The sequence below is a fragment of the Pelophylax lessonae genome, assembly GCF_965119305.1.
Source record: "Pelophylax lessonae genome assembly, chromosome: 1".
NCBI lineage: Eukaryota > Metazoa > Chordata > Amphibia > Anura > Ranidae > Pelophylax > Pelophylax lessonae.
In genome coordinates this window covers 242,660,807-242,679,638 of record NC_138768.1, presented here as the reverse complement: position 1 = coordinate 242,679,638, position 18,832 = coordinate 242,660,807, and the positions used below count along the sequence as shown (strand labels likewise).

At 40.0% G+C, this 18,832-nt stretch overlaps 1 protein-coding gene across 1 annotated transcript in view; it reads right to left on the bottom strand.

Annotated features, from left to right (window-relative positions):
- Window positions 1–5,019: 5,019 nt before the first annotated feature.
- TMEM132C (transmembrane protein 132C) overlaps window positions 5,020–18,832 on the bottom strand; it is an 843,198-nt gene continuing 829,385 nt past the window's right edge. Inside the window, exon 9 of the mRNA XM_082244139.1 lies at window positions 5,020–7,800. Coding sequence (XP_082100265.1) covers window positions 6,622–7,800 — 1,179 coding nt within the window. The 3' untranslated portion in view covers window positions 5,020–6,621. The remainder of the gene's footprint in view (window positions 7,801–18,832) is intronic.

Here is an 18,832-nt window from a genome sequence, read left to right as displayed (position 1 = left end):
AGAGGGTGCTGCCTGTTCCATACCCCCCCTACTCCTCATCTAGCCTTTTAGGGGTACAAACAATAGTAATTGGGGCCTAGTGTGGTTGTGTACGTGCGAGATACATACACTTTTTTTGATCATATTTCCTATTCCGCTATTCAATAAAAACCTTTGAGGATCAATTGAATTGCGGGATAGTCTGTGTCGGTACGTGTGAGAGAGATCCACCTTTCCAAGTTGTTGGGGTTCATCTCATACTTCTGAAGGTTTGAGGGTGCTGCCTGTTCCATACCCCCCCTACTCCTCATCTAGCCTTTTAGGGGTACAAACAATAGTAATTGGGGCCTAGTGTGGTTGTGTACGTGCGAGATACATACACTTTTTTTGATCATATTTCCTATTCCGCTATTCAATAAAAACCTTTGAGGATCAATTGAATTGCGGGATAGTCTGTGTCGGTACGTGTGAGAGAGATCCACCTTTCCAAGTTGTTGGGGTTCATCTCATACTTCTGAAGGTTTGAGGGTGCTGCCTGTTCCATACCCCCCCTACTCCTCATCTAGCCTTTTAGGGGTACAAACAATAGTAATTGGGGCCTAGTGTGGTTGTGTACGTGCGAGATACATACACTTTTTTTGATCATATTTCCTATTCCGCTATTCAATAAAAACCTTTGAGGATCAATTGAATTGCGGGATAGTCTGTGTCGGTACGTGTGAGAGAGATCCACCTTTCCAAGTTGTTGGGGTTCATCTCATACTTCTGAAGGTTTGAGGGTGCTGCCTGTTCCATACCCCCCCTACTCCTCATCTAGCCTTTTAGGGGTACAAACAATAGTAATTGGGGCCTAGTGTGGTTGTGTACGTGCGAGATACATACACTTTTTTTGATCATATTTCCTATTCCGCTATTCAATAAAAACCTTTGAGGATCAATTGAATTGCGGGATAGTCTGTGTCGGTACGTGTGAGAGAGATCCACCTTTCCAAGTTGTTGGGGTTCATCTCATACTTCTGAAGGTTTGAGGGTGCTGCCTGTTCCATACCCCCCCTACTCCTCATCTAGCCTTTTAGGGGTACAAACAATAGTAATTGGGGCCTAGTGTGGTTGTGTACGTGCGAGATACATACACTTTTTTTGATCATATTTCCTATTCCGCTATTCAATAAAAACCTTTGAGGATCAATTGAATTGCGGGATAGTCTGTGTCGGTACGTGTGAGAGAGATCCACCTTTCCAAGTTGTTGGGGTTCATCTCATACTTCTGAAGGTTTGAGGGTGCTGCCTGTTCCATACTCCCCCTACTCCTCATCTAGCCTTTTAGGGGTACAAACAATAGTAATTGGGGCCTAGTGTGGTTGTGTACGTGTGATATACATACACTTTTTTTGGATCATATTTTCTATTCCGCTATTTAATTTAACTGGGCCTCCATGCGAGACCTGTGTGCCTTGTTGCGCTGTTTTGAGTACTCCACCAACATGGCCAGTGGCAATGACGCCGTTCTCAGCTTAACTATCCCACTTCTATGCCTCCTTGAAAAAACAATTCGGGCGATGATGGAAGAGGATGTGGCACAGGATGAGGAGGAGGAGGAGGATGAAGAGGTAACATTTCCAAGGCTTTCAGGGCAGTCATTCGCAAGGGGCTCCGAGGGTGGGTTCCTGCACACGCAAACGCCAGGGACGCAATTGTCCAGCAGGGGCACAGTTCTGGAGGATGAGGAGGATGAGGAGGAGGAGGAGCTGGAGGAGGAGATGGAACCATGTTCACAGCAGGGTGGCACCCAGGCCAGCTCATGGCCATCACTGGTGCGTGGCTGGGGGGATACAGAGGACACGGACCATACACCTCCCACAGAGGACAGCCTTTCGTTGCCTCTGGGCAGCCTGGCACACATGAGCGATTACATGCTGCAGTGTCTCCACAACGACCGCCGAGTTGCCCACATTCTAACTTGTGCTGATTACTGGGTGGCCACGCTGCTGGATCCCCGTTACAAGGACAATGTACCGTCCTTAATTCACTCACTGGAGCGCGATCGCAAGATGCGCGAGTACAAGCGCACGCTGGTAGACGCCATGCTGCTGGCATTCCCATCTGACAGCGGGGCCACAGTGGAAGCACAAGGCAGAGGAGGAGGAGGAGGAGGTCGCCAACGCAACCAGGGCACCGCCAGCACCTCAGAAGGCAGGGTTAGCATGGCCGAAATGTGGAAAAGCTTTGTCAGCACGCCACAACAAACAGCAGCACCAGCAGCTCAGATGGAACGTCTTAGCAGGAGGCAGCATTTTACCAACATGGTGGAGCAGTATGTGTGCACACGCCTACATGTAGTGAATGACGGGTCTGCCCCCTTCAACTTCTGGGTCTCCAAATTGGGCACATGGCCTGAGCTTGCCCTTTACGCCTTGGAGGTGCTGGCGTGCCCTGCAGCCAGTGTATTATCTGAACGGGTATTTAGCACGGCTGGGGGCGTTATAACAGACAAGCGCAGCCGCCTGTCCAGAGACAATGTGGACAAGCTCACGTTCATTAAAATGAACCAGGCATGGATCCCACGGGACTTTTCCGTACCTTATGCAGAATAGCAATGGATACCGACCTTACCCACCCATTGTTCCATTTTTGCTCTTTCTCACTCTTTTGGGGTGTACCCTCATTTAAAATTTGTGAAAAGAAGCAGTGTTGGCTACCTCGTCCTCCTCCTCAGGGCCAGATTAATGTAGGGGCTATTGGAGCTGCAGCTCCAGGCCCCTACCTTTTATATAGGCCCCGGGTTGGCCATATTCACTGTTACCGCTCTTCTGTCACTTGTAAACACAGAAGTCTGGCTTCTATGCTCGCTTCCCCAGGCAGCACCCTCAGAACCTCCCCACACAGCGTGAAGGCCGGACAAGGAGGGACAGTTGGCGATGCATGGATGTGTTTATGGGCTTCAGAGACAGCATCCCATGTTGAATTAGGCATGCATGGCTGCACCCTTCCTCCTCTGGGTGCATGGCAAGGCACGGCCCTAAGGCCCTTCAAAATCCTCAGCACCAAGCCCATGATGCTGTTAATCCGGCCCTGGTCCTCCTCCACCGCCGCTTCCACCTACACCGCCCATAGGTGTGCGCAGCCTATTGCATTAAGGTGTGCACCCCAAAGTTGAAATACACATGCATGTGTTTGCCAGCAGGGAGAGTAATGTATTGGGGCCATGTACCTGTAGGCAAGGAGAAATAGAGCAGAGCAGGTCCCAGGGAGATCTTTCCCATCTCCTCACTGGCAATGCTATGTGCCCTAGGTGATTAGGGTGTGCCCAGGCACACCCAGCACACCCTGTGCGCACGCCTATGTCACCGCCACATCCACCACCACCTTAACCTCCCTCCTACTCCATATGGGCCTCGTCCTTCAGAGATGAAGAAGAACATTGTTTTATTTTTCTGTTTTTGTTGTTTTAAGTTATTTCCCTATCCACATTTGTTTGCAGAGCACTTGCCATGCTCTTAATTACGTTTTGCTGCCATTTGCAGCACTCTAGCCCTTTCCTTTGGTGTTTTAGAGCCATTTTAGTGCCTTAAAGTTCGGGTCCCCATTGACTTCAATGGGGTTCGGTGTCCGGGAAAAGTTCGGTAAAAGTCCGGGACACGGACCCGGACTTTTTTTTAAAGTTCGGCCGAACCCGTCGAACACGGACATCTAGGTGTTCGCTCAACCCTAGTCTCTATATCTTTGTTAAAATTTACCTCATTGAACTATGCAAGAAAAAAAAAAAAAAAACTTTTTTTTAATAAAAGATACAATGATAAACACGAAATGTGTACTAGAGCTCTGCTGGCTGCCATAATGCAAAATATCAATTTGAAATATTGCATATTGCAAATCTACATATATATATATATATATACACACACACACACACACATATATATATATATATATATATATATATATATATATATATATATATTATTTAGTGTACTAAGAAATCCTGTACAGAGCAGACAGATGCCCTGTGATGATTATTACTAAATAGGGTATATACAATTGATTTAAGAAAATTAGGCCAACAAATTTCATGTAAAACCAGCATATAAAAAACGTTTTGTGAAGTCTGTGGAGGTCTGATGGTAGGCATTTTTTCTTTCTAGTAAACTAGTAATTATATATAAAATGGAGAAAATTATGTTACTTTACAAAAGAGGTCTAATTTTCTTTCAGGGAACAGAGTAGCGTTGGTCAGTGAAGAAGAGTAATGGGAAGGGGATGATGTTGGACTTGTATTGTAGACTAGAAGGTGCCTCGAAACATCAGCACAGTGTTACTACTGCTGCTATTGTAAAAAACGAAATGATAATAATTATACAGTAAACTTGATAATGTGTCTGTGAAAGAGTTGTATGTCTGTAATATTTTGGGCATGATGCCTGTAAAAAAAAAAAACAAAAAAAAACATGAGGTTGGCCTGAAAGAAGACCTATAGGCACACACCTTTATTTTGGACAAATGATAGTTATTTTTGACAATCTATTATAAGCTTACTTGAAAATTATCCTTTTATATTGTGAGTGCTGCCTGTCTGCTGACCATCTCTTTCCACAGATTCTTGAATTCCTTGCATGCTTTGTGGCTTCTCCTCTGATCATTCCTTTGGTTTAACCTAAATTTCTAAGGACTACATATCCCATGTTAACTTGTTGCCTGCAAGCAGTGATTCCTATGTTGACTCCTAAAACAACTCCTCCTAGCACCTCTGAAGGCAGGCTCTGTGAAATGTGTGACACAGTAGTGTCTACTCACAGGGCATAGTGACAACGAGTTACAGAATTCAAGAAAGTAAATGTGTGGAATTCCTCAAAAAGTATGCCTTTAAACTTCAAGATAATTCAGATTAAAATAATTAGGCTGGACATAATTGCAGTGCGAAGTGGTAATGAATATAGAATTTAAAATTTTGCCCATAGATACCCTTTAAATCATGTGCAAGCTAAAATCTTTTTTTTTTTTCCTTACTGGGTATTCGAAAAGAACAAAGATTCACCATATTTACAAAGCTAATATAAGCATTTAGTTTGATAAATAAACATTCTCTTCTCCTTTAGTAAATTAACTCTACTTTCTTTTAATATCTTGCAGATTAGATGACATGTGACTCTTCAGCTCTTTTGGAATTATGGATCCAAGCGTGTCTTGGCTTCCACCAGGTGCTGAAGTCTTCTGTGAACAATAAAACGAGTGAACAGGGAGACTGCAAACTGTTATGTCATATCCTGAGTTTGCAGTTTGTGCTGTGGTAATGTACCATTATTATATTGCCAAGATATGAATGCAAAATACCATCTCCATTTTAAATCACAGAATAAGTAATAGATATATTTGTGGGTCATTGTATTTAAAGTTAAAGTGCCTGATCAGCTTTATCCCTGAAAACATTCTCAAATACGTGGGTTAAAGATGCATTGACATTGTAGCACCAGTAGGCCAAAACCCTTGACACAGATTAGCTGCCATGTCATTCTTGAGTTTAAATACTCTACCATTAAGTGCATAAGCATTCATTGAGATGCCTTCTCTGGTAGGCATCATTCATTTCTGTGGACATGCTATGCTGTAGGCCATTGTTTATTAAAACATGTGTAACATGCAGAAACCCATTGCAATAATCTGCCATTGTTCTCATTACCCTAAACTGAGCTGGAATTTCATTGGTTACTATAGGTTTACACGCCATCACTACCTCACCTATAACATGTATGAATTAACTCATTATATTCACATTACCAGCATCCACTAACAAGAAAAAATGCCCTAATAATATTCTTGTACCCTTAGGTCATTGTGCATTACTGGTAGGTCAGAGGATTGTACAGTTAAATAAGGTTTTAGCCTGCAAATTGTTCAAATGCTGCTTTGTTCAATTAAAAAAAAAAATGCAAACCAGAGCAACCCAAAGCAGCCAACCAGATTTTACACAAAAAATTTCCATTTAATTACTGCATTTGTATTGGTTGCTATCAGTTACAAGGTCATACTGTCTATGCTTTTTTCTTTATGCAATACAGTTCTGTATTAACTGACTCCACTGGGATTAATGCTTTATGGGGGAAGACATGGATAAATACTTTCAACGAGCAGTATATATGGACCATCATAAATAACCTTCCATGTTGGCCCTTGCAAGAATTCGGATAACGCAAAAAACATTTACTGACATAGTCTCCCTCCCCCATTTATTGTACATATTTACAGAAATGGGGCAAGGAATGCTTTCTAGGTTTGTGAAAATATTGTTTTACATGTTGTCCTTTAGTTACATTTCTTAGAAATATAAAATATTTTTTTTCAGTTTTTGTATTTTTTTATAAATTGTTTTTGGTACCTCCACTGTATGCATGATTTTTTTAAACTTTATTATCTTGTGAATTTCATAGTAACATTCATCTGCTGACTCATTCCCTTCCAGTCTATACATCCATCTGATTTTCTTTAACTTAGTATTTGCTCTGTCTTAGAAAACTATGCACATTTTGGCATCTATGTGTTAAAGAACACATGTGGTTGGAGAACCCAGTAGTCCTTCATAATCACAATAAATCATAAAAAAAAACTTGAAGGCATTGATATTTGCAGAACATCTTCTCAACTAGCTATTTATATTTTATCTTTAAACTTCTGCATATAGTTTCTGAGGTCCTTGGATTCTCCCAAGTCCATATCTTGGCACACCCATTTAATATCATCTTCGTTGGCTGTCAATAATGACTTGACTGTTGGACAACTGTCATCAGCGGGGATTGTGGTGAAGGTAGTAAATTTTACTCGCTTTCTCTTTGAAGTTGGGGAATGCAAGGGATCATTTTTCTTGTTTTTTACAGTTTTTTCTGTTTCTTCTCCTGGTCGATGTGAGTGGCTCTGCACATTTTTCTGAGTATTACCATTGAAAAGATGATGACTTTCTTCTAGGGTAATCCCTCGGTCTATGATGGTGGTGTGTTCATCTTGCTGTGGGGATACATCTGGTGTGCTTTCTAGTAATTCTGTTTCATTACCTAGCCATACCCAGTCATGGGAATGAGTCAGGTTTGCTTGTCCTTCCACCGGCATTTGCTTGTGACGATATTTCAGGGCAAATGTGGCACAGTTAATTAGGAAGACGAGGATGGCAAGACAGAAAACCCCAAGTAATGCGTACATTCCAATCTCTAGATCACTCAAGCCTCTGTGTGCTTGCATGAGGTCATTGTCTTCTGCTTCTCCATTGCTTTTCGGTAAGTCTACTTGGGCAGGAAAATTGGTAAAATCTATTGGGATGTTTTGCAGAGGACTATCTTCAGAAAATCTGTTCCCATACATCCTATTGTTTAACACTGATCTAGCAGTAGTACTTCCTTTTCGTATGGCACTTTTATCACGTTCTAGAACAGAGCCATCGTACCTCCCATCACTACCATAACGGTCTTGGTCTGTAGTTTTCTGTCTGCGGTCACTGGTGTGATTTTCAATTTCCTCCTCATCATACTCACTCCCACCAGGAGAAATTGCATCATTTTGACCAAACTTGACCTTGATGTATCCATTTCCTACCGCAAGAACACTTTTTCTTTTAGATTTTTGGCAAGATTCTGAAATCATGAAGTCAACCTTTACCAGAGCCCCTTGTCCTTCCCCTTCTGCTATCACTATGGGCAATTTTATTAAACTACTTTGTTGAGTGGAAACAATGGATTCATCAAGAGATGTAGCAAATATGGAAAAGTCTTTGGAATCGTAGATATCAAGAGGAGTTACAACTCCATCACTAAACTGTATCCAAACGCTGACCACTGCTTCCTATAAGAGAAAGAATACATATCCTAAGCAAATATATAAAACAGAAACACAAAAAAACAATTGATACATTTAACTGTGGCTCACATTTATGAAATGACTGAATATGTGTAGGTATTCCTGTAATCAGTCAGCTCTAGACTTGAGCTTTACCCATGTATTTTCCTTTATTTTAAATTATCAAAGGTTCCCCGTACCAAAAATACTAACACCCACGGGTAGAGCAGTACAACTATACAGGTTCATAATCCTGAAAAAGAAGGTCTTCTATTGCCTGTGCATGGATTGAAAATATGTCAACACTAAGGTGTGTCAGGGTCTTCCACACCTCTGTGTCTGGAGAAAGTAATGATACATTGGAATAGAAGGCATATATGAAACGTCTATGGACTTTTGGCAAGTATACACAAATTTGTAATTACAAGACTCTGAGGAGTTTATTTACTAAAGCTGGAGAGTGCAAAATCAGGTTCACTTCTACATAGAAGCCAATCAGCTTCTAGGTTTCATTGTGAAAGCCTAATTGAACATGCTGAGGTTGGAAGCTGATTGGTTTCTATGCAGAAATTAGCCTGATTTTGCACTCTTCAGCTTTAGTAAATAAACCCCTGTGTGTCATAGCATACAGTTGCATTTCCGTGTTATATATAGCCATCTATTCTCACCCTTTTACACATGAAACAGTGAACTAACTTATTACACCTACCCCACACCCTAGGTCCCCATTTCACTTACTTCCTTGGTTGATTATGTTTCACTGGCCAAGCTAGTTGATGTAGCAGTCCGTGCATTTGAACACAGCACCCATCTTTCATTTGGGAGGACATCCTGCAACAAAGGAAGCTCAGAGAGATTCTCATTGGTCATGTGGCAGTGCCGACCAATGCTCACTTTCTATTGGGAGCATTATGATACTACACAACCTTTGGGCTATGTACTGCATTTTTCAAATACCCAGACAGCTACACCAGAAGGCATGTGTAGCAGAATATAATCTTCCAAAGCGGTAAGTGCATCAGGAACCAGAGATATCAGAGTGTGCTGTGAGTTAGTTCTACTTTTCATGTGAAAAGGTGACCTGACCCTTTAACCACTACTTTATTTAGGGAACAATTATGTGAACATGTGGAGGGGTTGAGAATCTTCACTCAGTAAATTGAGTGATGATTAATTTGATATGGATATAAACAAAGTAGAATTCACTAGCAACTATACTCTTCTCTCTCTTTTCTTTTTTTTTAGCTTGCAACCTTAAAATACAGCACATATAAATCATGTGCTATTGACAGCTGTATTTTATGAATTCTCTTGTTTAATGGAATCTCCAATGCAAATTGTATTTTGATGAATATTTTCTGCTGCCATGTAAAAGTGATCAGTATAATTGATTTTTGGTAAAATAATTGACTGTGCAATTTATCAGCTAATTCAAGCTTGAAAAAGTATTCAATAGTGAATACTGAAAAATATTGATAAATCCATACTAAATGTACATATTATCTTTTAAATAATACATTCTGCAACATAACATGTGAATTGAGGTATAAATTACCCTACGTTTATTTGTGTATGTAAAACACAATTAAAGACTTATTAAAATGATATTAATACATTTATGATTTAGAAAAATGGTGGGTACCTAAAGTCTTACCATTGGTTTCTTTACTAAAGCAGTTTTAACTTACCTATATCAGCTTGTCCTCTACAATTTGTCTGCAGATTAGGGACAGTATACTCAGAAGTCTCTCTGCAGTGGTCCAAAACACCCCCTGTCGAGACAGAGCTAAACAATCAGCATTATGCTTATGCTCCCTACTGGTTGGAGAGCTGTAGCTCTGACTCATCAGGGGGCATGTGGCCAGCCTGTTTATCTCACATAGATTGTAGCAGTCCTCACCTACAGATGATTTTTGGGGGGACAGGCTGATTTAGGAGAGCTGGAGATGATTCAGTAAACAAACCAACAGTAGAACTTTAAGCACTTAGCATTTTGCTGCACCCAAAATGTGTTTACATACACTGCTAAAAAAAAATTAAAGGAACACTTTTTAATCAGCGTATAGCATCAAGTCAATTAAACTCCTGGGATATTGATCTGGTCAGTTAAGTAGCAGAGGGGGTTATTAATCAGTTTCACCTGCTTTGGTGTTAATTAAATAAACAACAGGTGCACTAGATGGGACAAACTCCAAAACAAGAATGGTTTTACAGGTGAAGGCCACTGTCATTTTCTTCTCTACTCATCTTTTCTGACTGTTTTTCACTAGTTTTGCATTTGGCTAGGGTCAGTGTCACTACTGGTAGCATGAGGCGATACCTGCACCCTATAGAGGCTGCACAGGCAGTCTAACTCCTCCAGCACAGTCTGAAGAGCATGGCGGGGATTCCGGGAGACAGGCAGTTACTCTAGGAGGGCTGGACGGGGCTGTAGAAGGTCCTTAACCCATTAGCAGGACCAGTATCTGCTCCTTTGTGCAAGGAGGAACAGGATGAGCACTGCCAGGGCGCTACAAAATGACCTCCAACAGGCCACAGTTGTGAATGTCTCGGACAATACAATCAGAAACAGACTTCATGAGGGTGGCCTGAGGGCCTGACGTCCTCTGTTGGGCCCCGTGCTCACTGCCTGGCACCGTAGAGCTTGACTGGCATTTACCATTGAACACCAGATTTTGGCAGGTCCACCACTGGCACCCTGTTCCTTTTACAGATAAAAGCAGGTTCACCCTGAGCACATGTGACAGATGTGAAAGGGTCTGGAGAAGCTGTGGAAAACATTATGCTGCCTGTAACATTGTTCAGCATGGCTGGTTTGGTGGTGTGTCAGTGATGGTCTTGGAAGGCATATCCATGGAGGAACGCACAGACCTCTACAGGCTAGACAATGGCACCCTGACTGCCATTAGGTATCAGGATGAAATACTTGGACCCATTGTCAGACCCTATGCTGGTGCAGTGGGTCCTGAATTCCTCCTAATGCATAACAATGCCCGGCCTCATGTGGCGAGAGTATGCAGCCAGTTTCTGGAGGAGGAAGGAATTGATACCATTGAATAGCCCCCACGCTCACCTGACCTAAATCCAATAGAACACCTCTGGAACATTATGTTTCAGTCCATCCAATGCTGCCAGGTTGCACATCAGTCTGTTCAGGAGCTAAGTGATGCCCTGGCCCAGATCTGGGAGAAAATACTTCAGGACACCATCCATTGTCACATTAGGAGCACTGTCAGGCATGCATACAAGCACGTGGGGGCCATACAAACTACACAGTACCATTTTGAGCTGCTGTAATGATATTTCAGCAAAATGGACTAGCCTGCTGCATCATTTTTTCACTTTGATTTTCGGGGTGTCTTTGAATTCAGCCCTCTGTAGGTTGATCATTTTCATTTCCATCAAACAATGTGGTATCCTTTCATTCCTAATACATTGCCCAGTCCATATCAGTATAGATATCCAGCATGATATTTTTCCCCATCAAGATCTGATGTGTTTTCAAAGTGTTCCTTTAATTTTTTTGAGCAGTGTATATTTTACTGAGACATCATTTGGGTTAGAAGTGTATGTCAGGGGTTTATTTACTTTCAATGTTTAGCTTTGGTTTAGTTGGGAATGGTTTAGACCTTCTGCTAAGTTTTTGTTACTGTCTGTGTCCCTGCTGGGGTGATCAACCCCTTTATTTGTCTGTGTGACTACTGTTACCAGGAATGGCATGCAAAGGGAAATAAAAAAATGTTCAAATTGCCACCATAACAGTGAGTGTAAGTCAATGGCAACAAGTGTTATGGTAACAAGGATGGGCTTCCCCCTCAGTTTGGTGAGATTTTCTCTTATTTATTGTTGCGTCTACTGACCAGGAAGTGAAGGCTAATCTTTTCAGTAGACCCTAGACGACAAGCAAATAGCCCAATAGAAGTTTTAACTTTTCCCTACTCCCTTTAAAAAATAGAAAAATAATTATTGCTATAAATACACTTCAGATATATTGTCAGACTAGGCAATGAAATAACTAATAGGTAGTTTGTATACTATGTGTGATACACGCAAAGAATAAAAAAGCAAAAAAATTGGGCCCAACAGCATGGGCAAGGAGTTTGCCCCTCCCTCAATTTTATACCTCAAAATAAAAGGCACTGAACCTTTAAATATTTAAACAGGGCCTAGGCAGAAAAAATAGGGCTTAGATGGGAAAGAAAAGTATCAGGTGAAATATTCGGGAAGGTCACGTGATATTATGAAAAGTTCTGGAAAGCAGGGCTCATTATATAGAGGAGCCCCGCTATGGGTCAGCTGCCATTCAGTCTGTGTCACCACGGCGAGCTATCATACTGGGAGTTTGTCGCCGCTGTCATGACCTCGAAGTCCCCAAAGTGCCAAGTTCTCGAGTGGGCGGGAAGCAGTGACAGAGAAGATTGGCTCCAGAGGTGCCATGAGATTGCAGAAGAAGAATAATTGCAGTGGGGACAATGAATGGAGGAAGAGGCAGAAGGAGCCATGGACTCACCGAGCCGCTGCTTGGAGAGAGGAAGACTTCCACTCCGGAGCCCACAGCAGCACCGACAGAACGAGCAGGGGCTGCCGACTCCACCGACCCATTGCCATGTCAAGAGGAGGCGAGGACAAAACCACCGGAGGAGGTGGCTTCAGCTACTGGGAACAGAAGAGCCAGCCACAGGAATCACAAGAAGCGAAGGGTTCTATCCCTGTCGCTGCCCAGAAGAGGAAGAGGGCGGGCCACTCGAAAAGAGCAAATCAGAGGACAGGAGTGGTTGCTGGGCAACAGGAACTACAAATACAGGCAAGTAGTTCAAGAGCTCAGCCCATCAATGGAACCTGGGCAGCAATACAATCAGTGGCCAGCCAAGGTAACAGGGCTGCTTCTTGACAAATGTCAGTGCCAGGTAGTGGACATGGTGAGTTATACAGCTTACTGGATACCATTATGGAGTCAATTTCAAAATTATCCTCTATATGAACACAAATGCTAATTTTACTCCTAAATATGTATCAGTATGGTCTAGCAATGCAACTAATGTAAATTTAGTTGAAAATTGTAGTAACTGTAATTAAGCTTTCAGTTCTAATTGTCTGGATTCTGTTGTGAACATTCCTGGTGCCTCTAATATTACTTTGCATAATTTATCTGTTCCTGAAACGTGTATGAAATAATCACTACTGCACAAGATCTTGCCACTTGGCTATCATCTTTCTAATCAGACAAAGGAAAAGATTTGGAAAGGAGAGTTTATCAATATATTGTCAATACTCCCATCATCCAAAGAATTTACAGTAAAATCTGATAAAAAATCTGAGGAGAAGTCTGAGGATGATAGACTTAGGCCAGTGGCGAGATCATTCTACAACTAGCTTCAGTCTTTCGCAATCTACTCGAGTGTTCTAGGTAAAAGGCATCCAGAATTTTGCTGTGGCCATTTCCAACACCTAGAACATGTATTGGAGGCATACAAGAATTTTGGTGGATTAGGGTGGTACAACTACAACAAATCCTTTAGACAAAAATTGTCAATTTATCCTTCGTTGAAGTGGGGATGAAGGATGTGGGTATTTGGCTTAATTTAACATTACCACAAAAACCTGCATTTTCAAAGCCACATCCTCCATCCTTCATCTCTAATGAAAAACAATGTAAATGGGGTAGTGCATGTAAATATAGGCATGAATGTTCCAACTATTTAGGAACACACCCATAACTTAAGTGCTTTAAAAGGAATACTTTTCAAGGACAAAGGTTTAATGCCACAAAAAGAACGCACACCAGTGATATTGGCAAGCATGCTTCAATGACTGAAAATGTATCCAGACCAGGAGAAAGCCAAGTTTTTAATTGATGGGTCTTCTCAGGGCTTTCCTTACCTATATTTAGTGGGAATGGATGTACAAATGTTAAAAAACTAAATTCTGTAAACTATTCCCACATATTGTCAAAGAAAAATTAAATAAGGAGATAAACGAATGATGGATGGCCAGTTCTTTAAAAGTCCACCTTTTATTAACTTTTGAATGTCTCCACTAAGTGGAGGTGGATAAAATTGATAAACTAATAGCTTCAGTGTCCTATTGTACATTTAAAGAGGCAGTTTTTAAAATCAGGAAATTTGGTAAAGCAGTTTTGCTAAGGTGGATATCAAAGCTGCTTTCCATCTATTGCCTATTGCTCCATTTGCTCATAACTCGTTGGGTATTCATTTTGAGGGAGAGTTTTACTATAAAATGTGCCTTTCCATGGGCTGCTCCATATCTTGTGCCTATTTAAAAAAAATTGCCACCTTTCTAGAATGGGTAATAAAATTTGAGTCAAGATATGAAGGCATCTTGCACTTGGATTACTTCCTATTCATAAGCCCTCCAGGCTCTTTGTTTTTTCTTGCTCCAAAATTTTTTAGCAAGATTGAAATTCATGATATCTGGGTTTCTGAGGAGGAAAACATTTCTGCTTAAAGAATTACAGTCATTGTTAGCATTTGCATCTCTGATATTGCTAGTTTGAAGGGTTTTTGCACGCCATCTATATCTGGCCAATTTAGGTTTTAAATCCCCATTTGCTCATGTCAGACTAACTTCTGAGTTAAAGGAAGATTTGTTAGTTTGGCTAAAAAATTTTGACAGCTATAACGGTCGTTTTTTCAAGATAACTTCATATTTGCAGATTTTGAGCTATTCTCAGATGCAGAATGGGTCTTGCGGTTTCTCGAGGTATGGAAAGCGCATTGGTGCTGTGGTAAATGGTCTATTATATGGGTAAATATGAAAGCTACGAAGAACATTCTATTGGAATTATTTCTTTGGTAGTTGCATTAGATATTTGGGGCAAACAATTTGCCAACAAAAGAAATCTAATAAAAACAGATAATAAAGGAGTTATGTGTGCAGGAAATTGTTTATCATCCAAATTGTTATTAGTAGTTAAATTACTTTTTGGTATTTCTATGTTTGCATTTAAACATTTGATTAAAAGCTAAAGATCTGTCTGGGAAGGATAATCGAACTGCGGATGCTTTATCTTGATTTCAGATATCCAGATTTCGCCAATTACTACCCAACGCCGACTTGAAAGGTTTAGCATGTACGGAGTACCTTTGGGAATTCATTTAGAAATCATCACAGACTATAATATAAAGTCAGTTGCCAACAGTACATGGGCAGAATATTCTGCTGCATGGAACAGATGGATATAATTCTCTAGAGATCCTAATTTCCACTTTAATTCTCCTTCAAAACATACAATACTTCTCTGTGCCCCTAATGCATATGGAGTTGTCTTGTGGCCATATTGTCAAAATTCTAGCAGGAGATTCATTCTGTCTAAAAAATACAAGGTTTGCCTCATTGTACATCTTTTTCTCAATACAACAGGCTCTTAAATGCTACAGAAAGAGTCATTATACCGCTGATACCAGGAGGTCTATTTCAATTGATTTTTTAAAGAGGATTTGTATATTAACTACTGCAGTTTGTTTCTCTGGATTTGAATCTATATTATTTAATATGGCATTAGTGCTAGCTTTCTTTGGCGCACTGCGCGTTTTCGAATTGTTGCCAAGTAATAAGTCATTTCCTGCTGGTCTATTGTTTAAGTATGTTGATATTTTTGATACAGGAATTAGATTGTTTATCCCCTTTTTGAAAACAGATACGATCAGTAAAGGTAAGTGGATTAATTTTCATACATGTCGTGACGAAAATATCTGCCCCTTAGTTCTGGTTAAATACTTGGCCATTAGACCATCTGGTGGTAGCTGCTTTCTTCTTCATGCTGATAGTTCACCTCTTACGAGGTATCAGTTTAATTTTGTTTTGAAAGGATACATGAATAGGTTGGGACTAAAACACTTCAGGGTCACATCCCATTCTTTCAGAATCAGAGCGGCTACTGAGGCTGCAAGAATGAGTCTTGATGATGCTATCATACAAAAGTTGGGCAGATGGGAATCTCAATGTTTTAAAATTTACATTAGACCTGACCTCTCCATTTAATTTATAGGTCATAGAAGAAATATTTGGATCCTGGGACATTCTTTCATATACTGGGCTTATAAAAGAGCTGCACTTTCTTGCTACACAACTAATTTGTCTATGGATCCTGAGAATTCTTAAGAATTATGGAAAGGTATTCCTAGTCTTCATTGTTCTAATTTGTTCATTCAAATTTTCCATGTTGTTTGACGTTTGGCTAAATCCTGACATTCTCATCGTCCACCTTGTAGGGAATGACGTACATGAAGAAAACACTTTGGATCTCATGTTTAAAATGAAGCAGGATATACACAGCTTTAAACTAATGTCCTCGAATACTAGAATTGTGTTTTCAGAAGTAGTTCCTAGACTTTTGTTGTTATGTAACCCAAAATTAAAAAAATATGGAGAAAATTAGGCATAGAATAAACAAAATGATGGAAAAAAATCATGCCTCTTATAGGCAGCTTTTCATACAGACATTTAGATTTGGAGGGAGGTTTTAGTGGTTTATATAGATCAGATGGTGTCCACCTATCTGAATTGGGGTTAGATATCTTTAGCCTGGGATTACAAATCAGTATTGAGATGGCCACATTAATGGATTGGACAGGATTTGAGTGGTCAAGTCCGGCTGGTGGGGACTGGTAGTTATGATTTATGCTTGAGTCCTTTATGACTGAGCACATTTGGATGATGTTATTTTTGATATTTATTTACACCAATAAACATTGTGCACCATAAAATTTGTGCCATAAACTGTATCTGTTTTTATTATTTTTATATTTATAAGTTAGTATTCAGGAGAGGTAATAGGTGTGGCCTGCATTCCCATGAAAAAAAAGAGGGCAAATTTGGGTCGCCCCTCCCTTAATTAAAAAAAACAAAACAAAACTATTTTACCTAAGAATAAATTGTACTATACCTTTAAATATTGAAACAGGGTCTAGGCAGGAAAAATAGGGCTTAGGTGTGAAGGTCACATAATATTCTGGAAAGTTCTGAGTCAGCTGCCAGTGGGTCTGTGTTGGCAAAGCGAGCTCCCCCCCGCTCCCCTTGTCACAAGGCATGGTATGTGGTTTGTCAGTGTCACCCTTTTTATTAAAAGGGGGGACTGGTAGTTATGATGTATGCTATTTATGCTTGAGTCCTTTATGACTGAGCAAATTTGGATTTGCGTTTAATAAAGTTGTACGTTTAATTATTAATAAAATTATCATCAGTATGATGTTGTTATTATAGTTTAGTTAGTATTTGGGAGGGGGAATAGGTGTAGCCTGCATTCCCATAAAAAACAAATAGTAATGGGATAGGTTTAGATTTGGAGTCACAGGGATCAAGAAAAAATAATATAATATATTACATATTATTTTTTTATGGAGTTGAGGGAACTGATTTTCAGGTTTGAGATGGAGATTCACTTAAACCATATGCTGCCCTGTATACACTCAGAAACTATCTTGGGCTTATTCAGTTTCTAGGGTCCCAAATACATTTTTGTTAAGCTGTGGCTGTGACATTCACCACTCACTGCAGGGGAGGGAAATCAATAGTTGTCATTTAAAAACGTATACCAAGAAGATTCACCTGCTGTGAAAAATTTGTGAAAGTCACATTCACAGCAAAGTCACAATGTTTGATAAAAGTCACATACCCCAATGTGTTGAATGCATCTTAGTGTTACAATTCTGCTCACAGGCTTTAACGACAGTAAAAGCACTTCTGATTCTCATTTATCATCATGTTCAGTACATTGATTTTCAGTGTTTCACTACAATAGCTGCCACTATTTATTATCACGTTGTTTTCTCTCATTTACCAGAGGACTCTATAAAGCACTAGTGAAATCAGGCAATTTAGCTTTGTTTAACTTCATTGAAATGCTGCTTTTCTTTAATCAAGCCAAAGTCAAAAGTCAAAGCCATCAACATGGATTTTTGGAAAAAAAATTCTAGCCCAGTAAAGTAAAATAATGTTTTTGGTTGAACTTGATAGACATGTGATTATTTTAACCCATGTGACTAAGTAACTTTGATTTAAAATGAAAGAATAGTTACAAACATTATTAATACATTTCCCACCAAAGAGAGTTGATAAAGTGTTGTGTTGACTGCTTGACAGTTCACCAAATTTCAGAGCTTTCTGACCCGAGTACCTGCCCAGCAGATTGCAAAGTCACTACGTTTTCTTTTATCTAATCTGTTTTTGTGGTTCACTTTTTAAATTAATTTTTTTTTTTACTTCAGAAAAGTAAATTGGTAATAGGCCCTTACTAGTTCAACATGATTTTGTTAAAAGTTTTTTTTACGATTTGTTTTAGTCAGTTCTTTTCCCTGAATATGTCTTAAATATATAAATCATGACTAGTGCTTAAAATATGTCCTATTGTTCAATATAGTCCACAAGGTTTATATGCTCTCCACAAATAAAACTACCACTTGATGAGCGCAACCATCCGCATGTTTCCTGTCTTTACTTCATCGACTTCCACTTCTCCGATTATTGTTGCATTCAAAATGGCAAGATAAACCAAAGGCAAAAACAAAAACAACAAAAAACATGGTATAGTACGTCCCAGAAAATCACAAGCCAACACCTTATTATTGTGCTCACATTTAATAATTCTGAGTGTGCTTTTTAAATCACCCAATGCTATCGGTGCAGACCTTATATAATCTACCTGAAAAATTAAAAAATTTCCTTTGGGGCATGTATTATATATTCCCAAGGATTTTCTTCCCATCGGGTGCTCATACTGATACTTATACTGGGGCTATATCTGCGCTTTCAAATCCAAAATAACCCACCGTTTTCCTCCACAGATGCTCCCAGGTAATATAAGTGGTAATACCATGTAAAATGAATTAAAGAAGGACCATAATGTAGTATTTAAGCAGTTGAAAGCGTTTATTCCACATCAATATGCTTACATGTACAGGAAACTATACACAGCCCACATTCAAGATGGTACTTCCAGTGTTTCTGACGTCACTTTCTGATGCGCTTCGCCAAATGATGTGGAATAAATGCTTTTAACTGCTTAAATACTACACTATGG